At 29.8% G+C, this 19,749-nt stretch overlaps 1 protein-coding gene across 10 annotated transcripts in view; it reads right to left on the bottom strand.

Moving 5' to 3' along the window:
* The window catches only part of LOC127280107 (cell adhesion molecule Dscam2), a 159,613-nt gene that overhangs the window by 67,252 nt on the left and 72,612 nt on the right, over nucleotides 1-19,749 (bottom strand). For all 10 annotated transcript variants that reach the window (XR_007842785.1, XM_051302913.1, XM_051302914.1 and 7 more), the window contains one exon: nucleotides 488-671. Coding sequence is in view for 9 of the 10 variants with exons in the window: in XM_051302913.1 (XP_051158870.1) it covers nucleotides 488-671 (184 nt within the window). In the remaining variant the exon portion in view is untranslated. The remainder of the gene's footprint in view (nucleotides 1-487; nucleotides 672-19,749) is intronic.

Genomic DNA, 19,749 nt, shown 5'->3' on the forward strand with positions numbered 1-19,749 from the left:
TTTTTATAAGTCAGATTTTTCTTTTTATTTTATTTCTAACTGGGATTTTATTTTTTATTATAATTTGACACAATAAAATTACGTGTGGCAACTATTTAATTGTTGTTACAATTGCAGTTAATTAAAGGATGTAAGTTAGTTAATTTATTAAAGTGTAATTTCAACTAATTGCAACGTCCAAGAATTATAGCAACCAATAAAATCGTTATTTCGACCAATAAAATACCCACAGACGTTAAATTGAATTATTTATTACTGGCAAATGGTAAAGTTCCTTCTTTATTTTCATCTGACTCGAACATTTTATAACATAAAAAATAATGAAAAAATGTATTTGAAATTTTTTTCTATTTTTTAACATTTATTATTTGTGCGGGAAAATAATAATAAGTCAGTATAACTAACTTTTACTACTGATAATAAAAATTGGAAAAAAATTAGATTTTTTCCAAAAAAAGAAAATTATACTTTTTTTTAGTTAACTCACCGAAGTCCTGGAACTGCAGTGACCGACCTATGATCTGAGCTGGTTATCCAGATGACATCAGGTGTTGGACTCCCATGAGCCGAACAACTCAATTGTGATCCAGTTGTATTGGAGAAAATAAGAGTGCTCGGGGGCTCCAGGACAAAGACCGGCCCCTGCTGCCCATTTACGGTCCAACTCCATGCTGAAAGATAAAAAAAAAATTTCTTTTGTTTTAAAATCATAATTTTTATTTGCAATTCATAAACATTTCGTTATAATTAATAAAGAATTTACTTTGAACCAAATAAAATTTTACTTGATTCAAATAAAAAAATTTTTTTAACTTAATTTCTCTCTCTCGTAAATATTGTAAAATAATAACTAATGATATTTTCGGTTAGTACAATTTTGGCCGCGTCAAATCGAATTTTAAGCCACAGAAACGTGAAGGCAAGGTGGGACGAAACCACTGCTAAATAATTCATTGAGATGAATTATTTCTGTTTCAAGCTGCTCTTGAGGTAACGAGAATCGATCCTCCTCTATATACCGATATCGTCTTAGACATTCCATCCATGTCTGATTTTTTATATCAGAATATTAATTTTTTTTTTCTCTAAATATTAATAAAAAAAAAGAGGTCGACAACAACAGGTCAGGGCCTCGACAGTTTTTCCGTTTTAAAAAAAATTGAAATAAACATTACGTTTTTGTAAAAAAAATTTATTAACTATTTTAGGGGATAAATTTTTACCAGTTGACTAGATTCAAAAGAGAGCCTTATCAGTTTTCATAGTTTACAAAAAATGTAAATATTAAAACTATTTTTTGGTTTAGTATCATAAATATTTTGTTATATTTTTTTGAAAGTTTGATATCAATAAAAGTGTTAAGTAAAAAAAATTAGAATACTGGAATACCAGCAATCAAATAGTCAAAAAGTCTCGAACAAAAAATGTATAGCGCACTTTTTGATTGGTCCAGCGGATGCTGAGCAAAACTAGAAAACAAATTCGGGAAAAATTTCGAAAAATTAAATTTGCGAGATAATCGCTCCGGAATACCACCAATAAAATAGGGAAAAAGTTTCGAACAAAAAATGTATGGCGCACTTTTTGATTGGTCCAGCGGATGCTGAGCTACAGTGAAAATAAATTCGGAAAAAATTTCGAAAAAATAAATTTGCAAGATAATCGATTCGGAATACCGCCAAAAAATTGAGCAAAAAGTCTCGAACAAAAAATGTATGGCGCACTTTTTAATTGGTCCAGCGGATGCTGAGCTACACTCAAAAAATCGTGGAAAAAATTTTCGAAAAATTTAATTCGCGAGATAATCGTTCGGGAATACCGCCAAATTCTTTAGCAAAAAGTAGCGAACAAAAAATGTATGGCGCACTTTTTGATTGGTCCAGCGGATGCTGAGCAAAACTAGAAAACAAATTCGGGAAAAATTTCGAAAAATTAAATTTGCGAGATAATCGATTCGGAATACCACCAAAGTAGTTAGAAGAAAGTTCTGAACAAAAAATGTATGGCGCACATTTTGATTGGTCCAGCGGATGCTGAGCAAAACTAGAAAACAAATTCGGGAAAAATTTCGAAAAATTAAATTTGCGAGATAATCGCTCCGGAATACCACCAATAAAATAGGGAAAAAGTTTCGAACAAAAAATGTATGGCACACTTTTTGATTGGTCCAGCGGATGCTGAGCTACAGTGAAAATAAATTCGGAAAAAATTTCGAAAAAATAAATTTGCAAGATAATCGATTCGGAATACCGCCAAAAAATTGAGCAAAAAGTCTCAAACAAAAAATGTATGGCGCACTTTTTAATTGGTCCAGCGGATGCTGAGCTACACTCAAAAAATCGTGGAAAAAATTTTCGAAAAATTTAATTCGCGAGATAATCGTTCGGGAATACCGCCAAATTCTTTAGCAAAAAGTAGCGAACAAAAAATGTATGGCGCACTTTTTGATTGGTCCAGCGGATGCTGAGCAAAACTAGAAAACAAATTCTGGAAAAATTTCGAAAAATTAAATTTGCGAGATAATCTCTCCGGAATACCACCAATAAAATAGGGAAAAAGTTTCGAACAAAAAATGTATGGCGCACTTTTTGATTGGTCCAGCGGATGCTGAGCTACAGTGGAAATAAATTCGGAAAAAATTTCGAAAAAATAAATTTGCGAGATAATCGATTCGGAATACCACCAAAGTAGTTAGAAGAAAGTTCTGAACAAAAAATGTATGGCGCACTTTTTGATTGGTCCAGCGGATGCTGAGCTACACTCAAAAAATCGTGGAAAAAATTTTCGAAAAATTTAATTCGCCAGATAATCGATTCGGAATACCGCCAAATTCTTTAGCAAAAAGTAGCGAACAAAAAATGTATGGCGCACTTTTTGATTGGTCCAGCGGATGCTGAGCAAAACTAGAAAACAAATTCGGGAAAAATTTCGAAAAATTAAATTTGCGAGATAATCGCTCCGGAATACCACCAATAAAATAGGGAAAAAGTTTCGAACAAAAAATGTATGGCACACTTTTTGATTGGTCCAGCGGATGCTGAGCTACAGTGAAAATAAATTCGGAAAAAATTTCGAAAAAATAAATTTGCGAGATAATCGATTCGGAATACCACCAATAAAATAGGGAAAAAGTTTCGAACAAAAAATGTATGGCGCACTTTTTGATTGGTCCAGCGGATGCTGAGCTACAGTGAAAATAAATTCGGAAAAAATTTCAAAAAAATAAATTTGCAAGATAATCGATTCGGAATACCGCCAAAAAATTGAGCAAAAAGTCTCAAACAAAAAATGTATGGCGCACTTTTTAATTGGTCCAGCGGATGCTGAGCTACACTCAAAAAATCGTGGAAAAAATTTTCGAAAAATTTAATTCGCGAGATAATCGTTCGGGAATACCGCCAAATTCTTTAGCAAAAAGTAGCGAACAAAAAATGTATGGCGCACTTTTTGATTGGTCCAGCGGATGCTGAGCAAAACTAGAAAACAAATTCGGGAAAAATTACGAAAAATTAAATTTGCGAGATAATCGATTCGGAATACCACCAAAGTAGTTAGAAGAAAGTTCTGAACAAAAAATGTATGGCGCACTTTTTGATTGGTCCAGCGGATGCTGAGCTACAGTGAAAACAAATTCGGGAAAAATTTCGAAAAATTAAATTTGCGAGATAATCGCTCCGGAATACCACCAATAAAATAGGGAAAAAGTTTCGAACAAAAAATGTATGGCACACTTTTTGATTGGTCCAGCGGATGCTGAGCTACAGTGGAAATAAATTCGGAAAAAATTTCGGAAAAATAAATTTGCGAGATAATCGATTCGGAATACCACCAAAGTAGTTAGAAGAAAGTTCTGAACAAAAAATGTATGGCGCACTTTTTGATTGGTCCAGCGGATGCTGAGCTACACTCAAAAAATCGTGGAAAAAATTTTCGAAAAATTTAATTCGCCAGATAATCGTTCGGGAATACCGCCAAATTCTTTAGCAAAAAGTAGCGAACAAAAAATGTATGGCGCACATTTTGATTGGTCCAGCGGATGCTGAGCAAAACTAGAAAACAAATTCTGGAAAAATTTCGAAAAATTAAATTTGCGAGATAATCTCTCCGGAATACCACCAATAAAATAGGGAAAAAGTTTCGAACAAAAAATGTATGGCGCACTTTTTGATTGGTCCAGCGGATGCTGAGCTACAGTGAAAATAAATTCGGAAAAAATTTCGAAAAAAAAAATTTGCAAGATAATTGATTCGGAATACCGCCAAAAAATTGAGCAAAAAGTCTCGAACAAAAAATGTATGGCGCACTTTTTAATTGGTCCAGCGGATGCTGAGCTACACTCAAAAAATTGTGGAAAAAATTTTCGAAAAATTTAATTCGCGAGATAATCGTTCGGGAATACCGCCAAATTCTTTAGCAAAAAGTAGCGAACAAAAAATGTATGGCGCACTTTTTGATTGGTCCAGCGGATGCTGAGCAAAACTAGAAAACAAATTCGGGAAAAATTACGAAAAATTAAATTTGCGAGATAATCGATTCGGAATACCACCAAAGTAATTAGAAGAAAGTTCTGAACAAAAAATGTATGGCGCACATTTTGATTGGTCCAGCGGATGCTGAGCAAAACTAGAAAACAAATTCGGGAAAAATTTCGAAAAATTAAATTTGCGAGATAATCGCTCCGGAATACCACCAATAAAATAGGGAAAAAGTTTCGAACAAAAAATGTATGGCACACTTTTTGATTGGTCCAGCGGATGCTGAGCTACAGTGAAAATAAATTCGGAAAAAATTTTCGAAAAATTTAATTCGCGAGATAATCGCTCCGGAATACCACCAATAAAATAGGGAAAAAGTTTCGAACAAAAAATATATGGCACACTTTTTGATTGGTCCAGCGGATGCTGAGCTACAGTGGAAATAAATTCGGAAAAAATTTCGAAAAAATAAATTTGCGAGATAATCGATTCGGAATACCACCAATAAAATAGGGAAAAAGTTTCGAACAAAAAATGTATGGCGCACTTTTTGATTGGTCCAGCGGATGCTGAGCTACAGTGAAAATAAATTCGAAAAAAATTTCGAAAAAATAAATTTGCGAGATAATCGATTCGGAATACCACCAAAGTAGTTAGAAGAAAGTTCTGAACAAAAAATGTATGGCGCACTTTTTGATTGGTCCAGCGGATGCTGAGCTACAGTGAAAATAAATTAGGAAAAAATTTCGAAAAAATAAATTTGCGAGATAATCGATTCGGAATACCGCCAAAAAATTGAGCAAAAAGTCTCGAACAAAAAATGTATGGCGCACTTTTTAATTGGTCCAGCGGATGCTGAGCTACACTCAAAAAATCGTGGAAAAAATTTTCGAAAAATTTAATTCGCGAGATTAATAGTTCGGGAATACCGCCAAATTCTTAAGCAAAAAGTAGCGAACAAAAATGTATGGCGCACTTTTTGATTGGTCCAGCGGATGCTGAGCTACAGTGAAAATAAATTCGGAAAAAATTTCGAAAAAATAAATTTGCGAGATAATCGGTTCGGAATACCACCAAAGTAGTTAGAAGAAAGTTCTGAACAAAAAATGTATGGCGCACTTTTTGATTGGTCCAGCGGATGCTGAGCTACACTCTGATAAATTTTTTTATAAAAATTCGAAAAATTAAATTTGCGAGATAATTGATCGGGAATACCGCCAAAGTCTTAACCCGGGAGTCTCGAACATAAAATGTATGGCGCACTTTTTGATTGGTCCAGCGGATGCTGAGCTATACTCAAAAATATTTTGGAAAAATTTTCGTTAATCGTGAATTTTGTTACAGTAAAAAAATATATCGTAACTTGCAGGGTGCTATTTAGTTTCTCTATAAAGAAAGGCGAAATATGTAAATATTAATTTCAAATTAATTTAATTCAAATTACTTTCAATTTGTGCCACAGAAAATTCTGTTAAATAAAAATTCTATTATATGAAAATTAAAGATTTAATAATTACTCCCAAAATCTCATAAAATTAGCGTATGTGGTAGAAGTAGTACTAAGGTAAAAAGAGAGAGAGAGAGATAGTCACGGCGAAATAATCAGGATGAACCAGAATCTCGCACCGTTACCCGATGATTTGTGCGAGCGACGGCGGTTTAGTGAACATGCACCTAAAACCCGAGCTCGATGAATTACGCAATTTCTAATTTCCGGGTGACAGCGTGGTAGCAATCGCGAAATGCGGGAAGATGGCGAGAAATTGCAAAATTGCAACTGGCGTATCTCACACCACGAATTTTTAATTATTATTTATTATTAATATTATTGTTATTACTGCCGTGCAAAGTAAAAAAGCCGTAAATAACAATGTTTTTATTGTTAATCATATACTTTTTTACTTTTACGGCAGGTTAGTATAGATGATAATTTTTTTTTTTGGATTTATATAATTTAGTCAAGATGTTAATTGTTTTTGGTAAAAATCCACATTTTATTTTTAAAATTCTTATTAAATGAGCTTTCGCCTGTCAACGTCGGGCCTCAGCAGATTTAAATACTAATATAACAATTATAATATAATAATATGATGATAATATGGTAGTATGGTATTTCAACATTGATTGTATTATAATTAATAATATAATTGATGTTAATGCTGCTATTATTGATTTTTGTTTATTATTATTGATATTGTTATTTTAATTTAATTTTGAATCACACGCACTCTCTAAATCTGAATTAGTAAAAATGTTTACTAATTTAAATTAGTGACTTACTTTTTGCTTTAAATTTTACTAATTCAGAAGAAAAAAGTGAGTCACTAATTAAAATTAGTAAACATTTTTACTAATTCAGATTTAGAGAGCACTAAAGTGATATAGTAGATCACTCAGTTATCAACTCATGTGAACATTATTGATTTTACATCATTAATCATACCCATAAATGATAAAGTAGATTTTTAATTTTTTATCAAAATTTAATTTCTTTTAAACTTATATTAGTATCCATTGAAACACGTGTCTTGTAGAACACATATCGACACATAAACATCATACCACATAATTTGAATTATGTTTGGTTTCACAAAAGCACTCCCTTTTTGGGAAAATTATTTTTCTATTACAATTTTTAATTATTTTTTTATTTAAAATTATTAAATGAGAGTGGAAATCTATATTGGTGATTTTCAGATTATGTTTATCAATTTAATTAAATTTTATTTTTATAACAAAGTGAAAAAATGTAAATTTAATTTCAGTATTTAAATCTGATGAGGCCCGACGTTGACGGGCGATAGCTCATTTAATAAGAATTTTAAAAATAAAATGTAGATTTTTACCAAAAACAACTAACATCTTGACCACTATTATTGTTATTATTATTATTATCATTATTATCATTATTATAATTATTATTTTTATTACTTTTTTTATTTTTATTATTTTTATCTAATATATGGTTTTTAGTACATTATAATACATTGAAAAAAAAATATATTTTTCAAATAAAAATGTATAGTAGTTATATTTAATAATTATTAAAGTACTATAAATTTTTATTTGAAAAACATATTTTTTTTGGAGAAATAAATAACCAGATGTGAATTTTCTTTTTTTTTTTTTAAGAATGAAAGAGACATCTCACTAGAAAACATTGAAGATCAACATTCATTTGAAAGTTAATCGAAAATAGATTTGTAATATGGAAAAAGTTTTCTTGAAGGTACGATTCTTTTTTAAGACTTTTTTACGACTTGGTAGAATGGGTTGTTAGATTTTCAATAAAACTTTTCGAGTAGCGAATGTCGATGAAACTTAGGTCTGTGAAAGTCACTTTTTATGAAGTTTTAACTCCCCTTTGTATCTTTTAATCAAGTATTTGAGAATGAGAGTTTACTAGACTTGACTCATTTCTAAAAAGGGCCGAGTTTTCAAATAGCTTTTTTTTTGTATTTTTTTTGTCTTTCTCTCTCTCTTTTTTTATTAAGAATAATTTTTAATTTTACACTAATAGTAAAAAAAAAAAGTTTAATGCCAATAATATTATTAATGTTATTTAAAAATTCAATTAAATAATTTAATTTTAAATAAAATTAGTTGTCTTTTTTAAATTAAATAAATAAATAAAATTCAAATAAAGAAACAATAGAATTAATATAGTAGATCGTAAAAAATAAACTACAATAAATAGAAGTTTAAAAAAATTTTAATCGAGATAAAATTTTTTTTTTTGAAATATCACTCGAGTATAAAAATGGCTTATTCGTGATATTAATACGAAAATTCATTTGTTTCATATAAGAATATAAAAGTCAAGAAAAATGTTTGTAGTTTGTCTTTCACTTATAAGCTGTGCCGTCTCGCAAATTTCTTGCTTCACGGCACACTTCCATTTTCATCAATTTCATTGCTCAGAGCCTCGGAGAATGTAGCTTAATTTTTCCTGAGCAGCTTGCTAAAAATATATATACGCGACAACATTCAAAGAAAAGTCAAGAAAAGAAGACTGAATAAATCCTATCCTGAAAATATCCCTATATATATATATAGTTAACCATATCATCTTTATTATAAAAAAATTTTTTATGTCTTCATTTCCAGAGAATTCTATACTTTTTAAAGAGAAATTTTTCGCGAATTACGAAAAAAATAGATAAAAAGAAAATTCTTGAAATTTAAAAAAAAAAAAAAAATTAACTATTAATAAATTATTAATATATTTTTTATTGCTTATAGAGAATCGTAAATTAATAATAATAATACCTAATATAAAAAAAATATTTATTGAAAATTATTTCAAGTGTGACAAAAATTCATCAAAAAAAATTATTATTTTTTGTTTTAATTGAAAACAATGACAAGCAGAAATTAAAATCCAGTGAAGAAGTAAAAAAAAAAAAAAAAAAGGCGCACATGAATGGGAAATTTCTTTTGTTTGAACTTCGAGCTCAATCTATTTTCCATATATATATAAATTTTATTTCACCTATTGTATATCGAAATACTTTACATCTCTGTTTCAATGAAACACACGCGAAACGAGCGTATGAGAGTTTTTATTTTTTTTTTTTTGATCAAGGGTGAAAGAACGAAGTTTACTTTTTTTTTTTTTTGTTACTATCGTCGATTCGATTAATAGAGCGTGGTGGAGAGTCGAATGTGACTCGCGACTAAATTGCAAATCGATTTCAAAACAGAAACATGTCCTTTTTATGCTTTCACCTTCGACACATGTGGTATATATATATATATTTTTTTTATATTTATTTATTTAAAAATGTAAAAATGAACCAAGAGATTTTTAACTATACTCAACTAAAATTTGTTTTTTTTTAAATTCTTAATTTTTTTTTTCAATTTAATAAAAAATCGGAATGAAAAATTTTACCTTAATTTCTATTTTACTTTTATAAAATTTTGCTAAACCCATATATATTATAATAAAATTATAATATTATATTATATTATTATTATATAATATTAATTATAATATAATAATTATAATTTTATACCTAACTAAATATTAGATTATTATTTATTATAATAAATTTATTATAATATATATAATAAATAAATAGAAATATATTGCCACAGAATTATATTATATAAAAGCGTTAAATTGAAGGTAAATTAAAAATTAAATTTACATAAATCTATATTTAAATATCATAAATTTTTGTATATATTAAAATTTAGCCTGATATGTAAAATGTGAAAATATGAAGTGACAATGCCATGTTGTTAAATTTACTTGAAAATATATATATATACGACGACGACACACACACATACATATATTTCATTTGGAAATTGTCAAATGAAGTTATCTTTAGAGTGCGGAAACAATTGAAATGCAAACGATACAATTAGGGGAATGATAAATGAAATTATTTTCAATTAAAATCATTATCTTTTGTTTTGCAAAATGATAATAAGTTATTAATATATTAACGAACATAAATTACATATATATATATATATATATATATATATATATATAAATTAATTAACATAAATTTATTAATCATATAATTTATATTACATAAAATTATCAGTGTTTAAACAAAAAAAATTCTATTTATCAATTTTTAATTTTCAAAATTATATTTCTATTCCTACACGCAAAAAAATCTTCACCTTTAATAGTGATAAGTTTCTCTGGATCAGCGATATATTTCTCTAGAATAGCGAAAACTTTCGCTATTTTAGGGAAACATATCGCTGATCTAGGTGAAAATTTTTTTGCGTGTAATCAAAAATTGATGTAAAAAAATTTTTTTTCTTAATACAGTTACGGTTACTATGGAAACGGTTACTCTAAAAAAAAAATACTTTTTTTCAAATTTCCAATCGAATTTGCGCTTCAACTTTGGCAATATCAAACGTCAATAAATGTTACAAATCAAATACGACAAAAAACAATTTTTTTCTCTTGAGAAAAAATGTGCGTGATATACTCAAGATGAAAAAAGCGATCGTGGCAATGCGTCACATATCACGCATTTACACTCTTTTGACACGCTTTGAAATATATAAAACAGTGACAATGCAAAGTAAAAACAATACTCGGCCCTTTTCAAACGCTTTTGTCAATTGTATATATATATATATATATATATATACTTGTAAATGTATTCTTATAAATGTACACAAGTATATTTGTAAATGAATATATGTATGTGTGTTTATATAAGCCACAGAGTCCGAACATGTATAGGAGGATTTGAGTTTACACACACACACACACAAACACCACTTGCGTAAAACAGAATTGCACACATCAATGCACAGGTATACCACGTCGATGCGATGGAACATGACTACGAGATTACTGTGGCACCGGTTTGACTATCAGGCTGACACTTTCATCATGTGAATGTTAGCCTACCCACCACCTCTATATATCTATCTCTCTCTCTCTCTCTCTACTATATGTCCTCGAGATCAGTTGATCTCATCTGCACAACCAATTTGCAAACTACTACTACTACTACTATATATACTCGTGTGCGATTAATTTTATTTTAAATCAATTATAAATGCGTGGTGGAATTTTTTTTTTCTTTGCAGAAATAATTTTATTTTTAAATAAATAATTCTAAAAAGTAATTTTTGTTCAATTAAGAAAAAAAAAACATTTACTTGTACTACTCTAATGAATATAGTAAAAATTCGTACAATGTCTAATCGTATATTTACTTGTACTACTGGCAAAATTACTAGAATTTTCTAAAGTCTGACTAAATATTTACTTGTACTACTGATAAATTTTTTATAATAAGTCTGACTTGACATTTATCTGTACTACTGATTTTAATATTTAGTAATAACAAAAAGAAAAGTCTGACTAAATATTTACTATTACTACTGATTTTATTAGTTTTTGACTATATTTTTTAACTAAAACACAAATTTGTACGGCTGAGAAAAATACAAAAATAAAGTCTGACTTAATATTTACTTTGCACTACTGTTAAAATTAAACAATTTAAAAAGTTGAACTACATATTGACCTGTACTACTGATTTTATAATTTATTTCTCATGTCCAACTAAAACCGATTTGTTTCACCTAGAAAATAATAATAAAAAACGAACAACAAAGTCTGACTAAATATTTACTATTACTACTGTTTTTATACGTTTTACACTATGTTCGACTAAAACACGAGTTATAATACTGATAAAAATTACAAAAAACAATCCAGAAAATCTAACTGAATATATATTAACTTATAAGACAACAGTAAAATTATATTAAAAATATTTTTAAAAAAATATCTACTTGTACCACTGATAAAAATTTGTACAACATATATAAAGTCGAATCAAATATTGACTTGTACTACTGCTTATAAATCTGATTAGAAACATATAGAACGTCGAAAGTGTATATATATAAACTACCATTAAACTAAACTACCATCACTATTATTGCAAACTCCGTACAACCACACAATCGGAAAATTTTATTGACCATAATTATAATCATCCAATTTTAACTACCATTGATTTTCACCTATACCGCGACAATTTTAACCATCAATTATTATTATTATGAAACACACACACACACATATGTAGAAAATTGTTTCTAATAAATTTCATTGACTGTAACTATATTGTGAATTGCAACTATCATCAATATAGTAACAATCAACAATTGTCAATCAACAATTATAACAATTAATTACAACAATTATAACAATTTGTAATAATCATCAATTGGTAAATTGAATTTCTGACACATAACTTTATCAATATTTACAATTACCAATACGATTATTTTTAACCCTCAATTAACGAAATTTACCAAAAATTGACACAGTTCACTACTGGCGCTGTACTGGCACCAGTGTCGCACCAGTACTGGCAGAGTACTGCGCCAGTAGTCAATTTTTAGGGTTTCGTTGACCAGGGCCGAAAATCTTATAGTTCCATAGCAAGTGTTACCATGGCAACCATTCTTATGGCAACCGTTTCCATAGCAACAGTTACTATAGCAACCGTTACTATGGCAATAGTTACTATGGCAACAGTTACTATGGCAACTGTTTCCATAGCAACCGTTACCATGGCAACAGTTACTATGGCAACAATTACTTACTATGGCAATAGTTACTATGGCAACAGTTACTATGGCAACAGTTACTATGGCAACAGTTACTAGGGTAATAGTTACTATGGCAAAAGTTACTATGGCAACAGTTACTATGGCAACAGTTACTTACTATGGCAATAGTTACTATGGCAATAGTTACTATGGCAAAAGTTACTAGGGCAATAGTTACTATGGCAAAAGTTACTAGGGCAATAGTTACTATGGCAAAAGTTACTAGGGCAATAGTTACTATGGCAAAAGTTACTAGGGTAATAGTTACTATGGCAAAAGTTACTATGGCAACAGTTACTATGGCAACAGTTACTATGGCAACCGTTACTATGGCAAAAGTTACTATGGCAACAGTTACTTACTATGGCAACAGTTACTTTGGCAAAAGTTACTAGGGCAATAGTTACTATGGCAAAAGTTACTATGGCAACAGTTACTTTGGCAAAAGTTACTAGGGCACCAGTTACTTACTATGGCAATAGTTACTTTGGCAAAAGTTACTAGGGCAATAGTTACTATGGCAAAAGTTACTAAGGCAACAGTTACTAGGGCAATAGTTACTAGGGCAATAGTTACTATGGCAACCGTTACTATGGCAACAGTTACTATGGCAACAGTTACTATGGCAACAGTTACTATGGCAACAGTTACTATGGCAACAGTTACTATGGCAACAGTTACTATGGCAACAGTTACTATGGCAACCGTTACTATGGCAACCGTTACTATGGCAACTCTTTCAATAGCATCCATAGCAATTCACAAATAATTAAATTATAAATTATTTATTATATGCAAAGAACTTTTGATCTGAATTTAAAAAGCTACGAAATCCTAGATGTAGTCGCTTTGAACCTGATTTTTGATATATAGGGAATAAACTACACGTAGAAAAAAATTTGTTTGAAGGAAACAAAATTTTGGTTGAATGAACCAAATAAATTTTTTCTCTTTTCAAAATAAACTCTAAAATCAAGAGGAAAACGAATAGACAAATTACGAATTATTACCCACATACATATATATACGTTACGAAATAAACTTTATCTTATATACGTAAAGCAATATATTTATTTTTATTTTTACTGCAAAAAAAACAATTAAAAAAAAAAAAAAACAAAAGCTATTTGAAACGTGATGCTGTTAAATATTTTGTTTGCCGAAAAAGTTTTCAGATGCGGGATTTATTTGCAGGACAGCTATCTCCCCCTCTCTCTCTCTCACTGAAAATACATTCAAGCTTAATAAAAAGAGCTTGTCACGGACGAAAGATAAAAATGTGTCGGTGGACAGGAGCGTTCGAAATGAAAAACGAATTTACCCGGCGTAAACAAGCGAGAAAACGAGAACGACGCCGACGCCTCTTCTCTCTTTCTCTCTCTCTCTCTCTTTATATGATGAGAGAGGAAGTGAGGCTCTACGAGGCTACTTCAGATTCTCTTCAATCGTTCCCTATCCGGTTTCGCGTTTATTTACATTAGATAAAAAGTGCTTTTTCGTTTTGCTGAAGGTGCGCTACCGTTTTACCCTCATTTTCCCTCTCTCTCTCTCTATATATATATATATATATTTCTCTTACTCTCATTTTGTCGCTCGCTCATACGAGAATATATACACAACGAACAAATCGTATATTTCGAAGAGCAAATACCACTCAGGAATTTTTTCGTTTTATCTTCGACCGCATTTACATCTAAACTAGATGATTTTTCCCTCTTTTCAGCTGATGCTTCCGGTCAATGCTTTTTTTTTCGCCACGGAAATAACATTTTGTGACACGTATTTGAAAGCTTTGAATTTTAACACGTGAAAAAAAAAAAAAAAAAAAAAAAAACAAGCGTTATAAGTTAATTTATGTGGCGTGAAATTTTATAGTTTCCGAAAGTTTCTTTTTTTTTTGCATATATCTAGATTATAATATAAATATGTATTTTATCTAAAATATATAAATGTAATTAACTTTTTTGAATAAAAATTAATGGCAAAATTGTTAATAAAAAAAAAAAATATAGAAAATAAAAAATATATGTCTATAATAAAATTATTATTTTGCACAAAATAATTTTTTTTCCCCTTCTAATCAAAAAATACTTATAATAATTTTATTGCCAATTAGTACTTCATTTTTTTTTTAAATTTAATTTACTTTTTCAATTTAAGTCAAGACACTGTAATTTAATTGAGCGTAAAATTAAGTACTTGATTTCAAAGTGTGTGTAATATACTTGTTTAGAGTCGTTGCAAAAGTTTCAGAGAATAAAAAAAAAAGAAAAAAAAAAAAAAGAGTTAAGAAAATGAAAAAGATAAGAAAACGAGGAAATTAGTGTCTTGGATTACAAAAAAAGAGGGTAATTTCAAAAACAATTATTACAATTTGTCGTCGATTTAATTTTTACGGAATTAATTTATACACTGCAAAAAAAAATTTATTTGTTTCAAATAATCGGTTATTTGATTATTATCAAATAAATATTTACTTGAATCAAATAATCGGTTATTTGATTATTATCAAATAAATATTTACTTGAATCAAATAAATTTTATCATTATTATTTATATTATTATTTATAACACCCACTTGGAAAGATTACCCGGAAAGTGCCCCCTCGAGGTTCTATAAGAATTCCGCCGAAACTTCTAACGTAATTCCGTCGGAATTCCATCGGAGTTCCAAAGAATTTCCTATGGAATTCCGACGGTGTTACGACGGAATTCCGATTAATTTTTTTTTCAAAATTTTTAGAGTCCTAATTCCGTCGGAATTCCATCGGAAATTCTTTGGAACTCCGATGAAATTCCGACGGAATTACGTTGGAAGTTCCGCCGGAATTCTGATTCAAGTAAATATTTATTTAATAATAGTCAAAGTAACCGATTATTTGAATTAAAGAAAATTTTCTTTCAATAAAAACAATTTTAGTTAAAATTTCTTTGAATCAAATAAATTTTTTTTTTCAAGAAATAAAATTTATTCTAATAATTGTAATAGTTATAATTATACTAATAATCTCTAAATCTGAATTAGTAAAAATGTTCACTAATTTCAATTAGTAACTCACTTTTTGCTTCTCAATTAGTAAAATTTTACTAATTATTATTAGTAACTTTTAACTAATTCTTTAAGCAAAAAGTGAGTCACTAATTTAAATTAGTAAACATTTTTACTAATTCAGATTTAGAGAGTAGTTGATTAATAATGTTTTAATAATTAATTTATTATTATTAGAATTAGAAGGATATTATATAATAAATGTAAATAAGATGAGAATCACTGACAGTGAAAAGTACCAACGTTTCACGATGCATTCACGACAGAAATAAATACCCAGTGAAAAGGGGGCTTGGGTTTCTTTTCACGGAAGAATATAATTGCCAGAAAAATAAACGATTGCAAAGTCTGTTTGCTCGCGCCTCTCGCCTTTACTCTTTTTCTCGTTTTTCAAGTCGCCAATCTCTCCCTCCCTCACCCCCACTTCTTTTTTTTCTTCTTCTTCTTCTTCTTCTTCTCCATAGTCCGTGCCACCCCACCCCCTTCCCTTCTCTCACTCACTTTCAACAGTCGCGGAAAGCTCACTCGACTCGCGGGTCAACGAATTCGCAATTACGATCTTTCACGTCGACGTGACTACCTACTCTGTTGCGGCTTGGAATTCGCTTTCTCTCCCTTCCCTCACATTTTCTTTATCTCTCTCTCTCTCTCACTCTTTTTCTTCAAAGGAGTTTTCACTTCGTTTTCTTATAAGCTTAAAAATGTTCTTTATGTAAATTATTACATCTTGTCTTGAACATAAAGTAAACTTTATAAATATATAACAAAAGACATTGTATACAATATAAATGTTTCTAATTGCTCATTGTAAATGATGAAAAATTAAGAAAACAAAAAAAACTCCATAAATCTGGTAATAATTTTCAGTTGCACGTTTCGAAAAAAAATGCTATATTTTTCCTGCGGTAATTTAAAAAAAAAAGAATACATAAATTATTTCTGAAAAATGGTTGAAATTTTTTTTGCAAACGATATTTGGAATATTATTATAATATTATATTATATATTATAATTATAATAAAGATTAGAAAAAATTAATAAAAATTGTAATAATAATTGTAAAAAAAAAAAATATATATAACAATTATTGTATTGTCAATTAACAATTATTATAATTACTATCCGTGCAGAAATTTTGAAAGGGCCCTGTCAGGGCCCACGTCGAGGAGCTCCAAATTCGCTTAAAACAGGGAATCGGGGCCACAGAAGAAAGACCTATTTCGATTAAAATCGATTAAAACTAGGACCCGACCAGGACCTGGTTTGGCCCCAGTGCCCTGTTTCAGCCAGGTCAGGGCCAGGTTGGCGAATTTCTGCACAGTCTATTATAATTATTATAATATTATATATTATTATAATATAATTATATAGCAATTAACATTAAAAGAAAAATAAAATTGTAATAGTAAATATAATATAATATAATATAATATAATATAATATAATATAATATAATATAATATAATATAATATAATATAATATAATATTATAATAATAATAATAATCCTAATAATAAATTATATATTTATTCTTTAGCTCGGGAGAAGAATTTACGTGTGGAATATAACTACCGCAATTTCCAGTTTTGTGGTCTGACATCGACCCCCCCCCTGCCGCCCCCGACCAACCCACGATTCCAACCGCGTTAATGTTGGATAACGAGGAAAAGGAGAACTCTTGGCAAAACAGGAAGGCCAAGAAGACTTCCAACTCCTAATCCCGGTCGTCGCCAAGTTTTCCCAGCAGTCGTCGTCGTTGTAGTCGATAGGAAATAATTCTTAATTACTCCTGCGGTCGCAATTATCGGACGGATCGGATGCGCTCTCTTCTGACTTAACGAGACTTATTTTCATTATCGACTTTCGTTTTTTTTTCTTTTTTTTTTATTTTTTTCCTATTTCCACTGTGAACTCCCTCTATGTTTTTATTCGTGGCAAAACACTAAATTCGCGCTCTTATTTTTTTTTTCATATTTACAGCTGTAAATATTCTACTTGGAAAAATATTGAAATTATACACGGAGAGAAATCTGGTGCGATTTACGCATGAGCATGTCCATAGGAATATAGCATGGACACTTCCAAGCAAAAACCATAAGATTCCATCTGAATATCAGGTGAGACTCATGCAATAATACCTCGCTCACTTAGGATTTTTGCTTGAAAGCGTCTGTTACTATATTCCTAAGGACATGCTCATGCGTAAATCGCACCAGATTTCTCTCCGTGTATAAAAATTACAAAAAAAAAAACTAAAAATTAACTAAATAATATTAAACAAATATTAATTCGTTAATTGAATAATTAAATCACAGAAAATTAAAAGGCATTAAAATAAGCTGCAACGCTTATTATTTTAATCCAATTTTGCTTATTTTAATACCAAAATGGATTAAAATAAGCAAAATTGGATTAAAATAATAAGCGTTGCAGCTTATTTTAATGCCTTTTAATTTTCTGTGATGATAATTTAACAAATCTTAATTTGAAAATTAAATAATTAATCAAATATTAATTTAACAAAGCTTAATTTGTTGATTAAATAGATCGTGCAGAAATTTTGCAAGTGCACAGATCGGGGCCGGATCAGGCTGCCCTGTTATCTCCTTATCAGGGGAAAATTGACGAATTATAGTTAAATTTTCTTTCTTTATACTCAGTTTTGTGAGAAAATTTAAAAATACTCACGTAAATGACGTCAGGACAAATGAGAATTTAGTTACAATAAACTCACCTGAAACAAAAAAAAAATATATTAATTAGAAATGTAAAAATATTATTAAATTTTTTTTTAAATATTAATATTTTTATATAATTTTTAGCGGGGCGCAAAAAAAGGAATTAAAAGGCTTTTAAAATTATATTTATATTTAGCCCCAAAATATATATATATATATAACATAAATCGATGGAAAATTTAAATTATTTTGTATGCAGCGAGAGTACACCTAGTTTCTAAGTAGTTAACGTCAATGTTTGGTCAGACACGTGGTCGTTACTTAGAGGTTCGAATGTTGTCAAGTTCTCTCTCTCTCTCACTCTATATATATATATATATATATATATATACTTAATTCGGCTAAGTGTATATTGAATAAAAAAATAACTGTAAATAAAAGATAATTTTCGTAAAACCCCAAATGTTTATTAGATTTAAAAGAGGGACTAGTCAGGGCCTCACCAGTTTTCCTAGATTAAAAAAAAACGTAAATGAATTGTTTAAAAATTACATTTGGTAAGAAAAAATTTAACAATTAAAGGAGATGATTTTATACAACCCGTGCAGAATTTCGACCAACCTGGCTCTTACATGGCTGAAACAGGGCATCGGGGCCAAATCCATGGCCTGGTCGGGCACCGGTTTTAATCGATGTTAATTGGACTGAAATAGGACTTTTCTGTTTCCTACGAATTTGAAGCATCCTGACGTGGGCCCTTTCAACATTTCTGCACGGGTAAGTTTACTGGATTCAAAATAGGACCTCGACAGATTTTCATATGATTAAAAAATAAGTGGCATATTTAACGTAAATAACATTTTAATTTACTTATCGATTTTTCAGCCAAGGGGACGTAATAGGGAAAACTGGTTAGTTCCTCATCAGGCGATTTTATACGGGATACATATAGTAATTTTGACTATAAAGGGAATTTGATAAAACACACACATATATATATCACGCGGGTCATTAAATTTAAGGTTATTGTCGAGGATTTAGAATTTATATGAACAGCATCTTCGGTCAGGATGAAAATCGTTTGAATTATTTAGTGGCAGCAAGGACGGAGATTGCATGCGACAGATAATCCTATGCTTGGTGGTGTTCATGATACGCTTGCGCTTCGCAGATGCAGGTTGCAGCATCCCTCTCTCTCTCTTTATACATACACATATAGATGAATATATATATATATATATATATATATATATACATCACTGATAAGCATGTATTTATATATGTATAAGTGTATGCATCTACACATACGTGGGAAAGGATAGTCGCCCATTGGAGAGACATCGATGACACTATACATATTGACAAGACACTTGAGACCGCCTGCCAGGTCCTCGTCCTCTCATCCTCTCACTCACATTACTAACCCCCT

Source organism: Leptopilina boulardi, unplaced genomic scaffold (genome assembly GCF_019393585.1).
Source record: "Leptopilina boulardi isolate dan_hultmark-lab unplaced genomic scaffold, ZJU_Lbou_2.1 LbouV2_229, whole genome shotgun sequence".
Lineage (NCBI taxonomy): Eukaryota > Metazoa > Arthropoda > Insecta > Hymenoptera > Figitidae > Leptopilina > Leptopilina boulardi.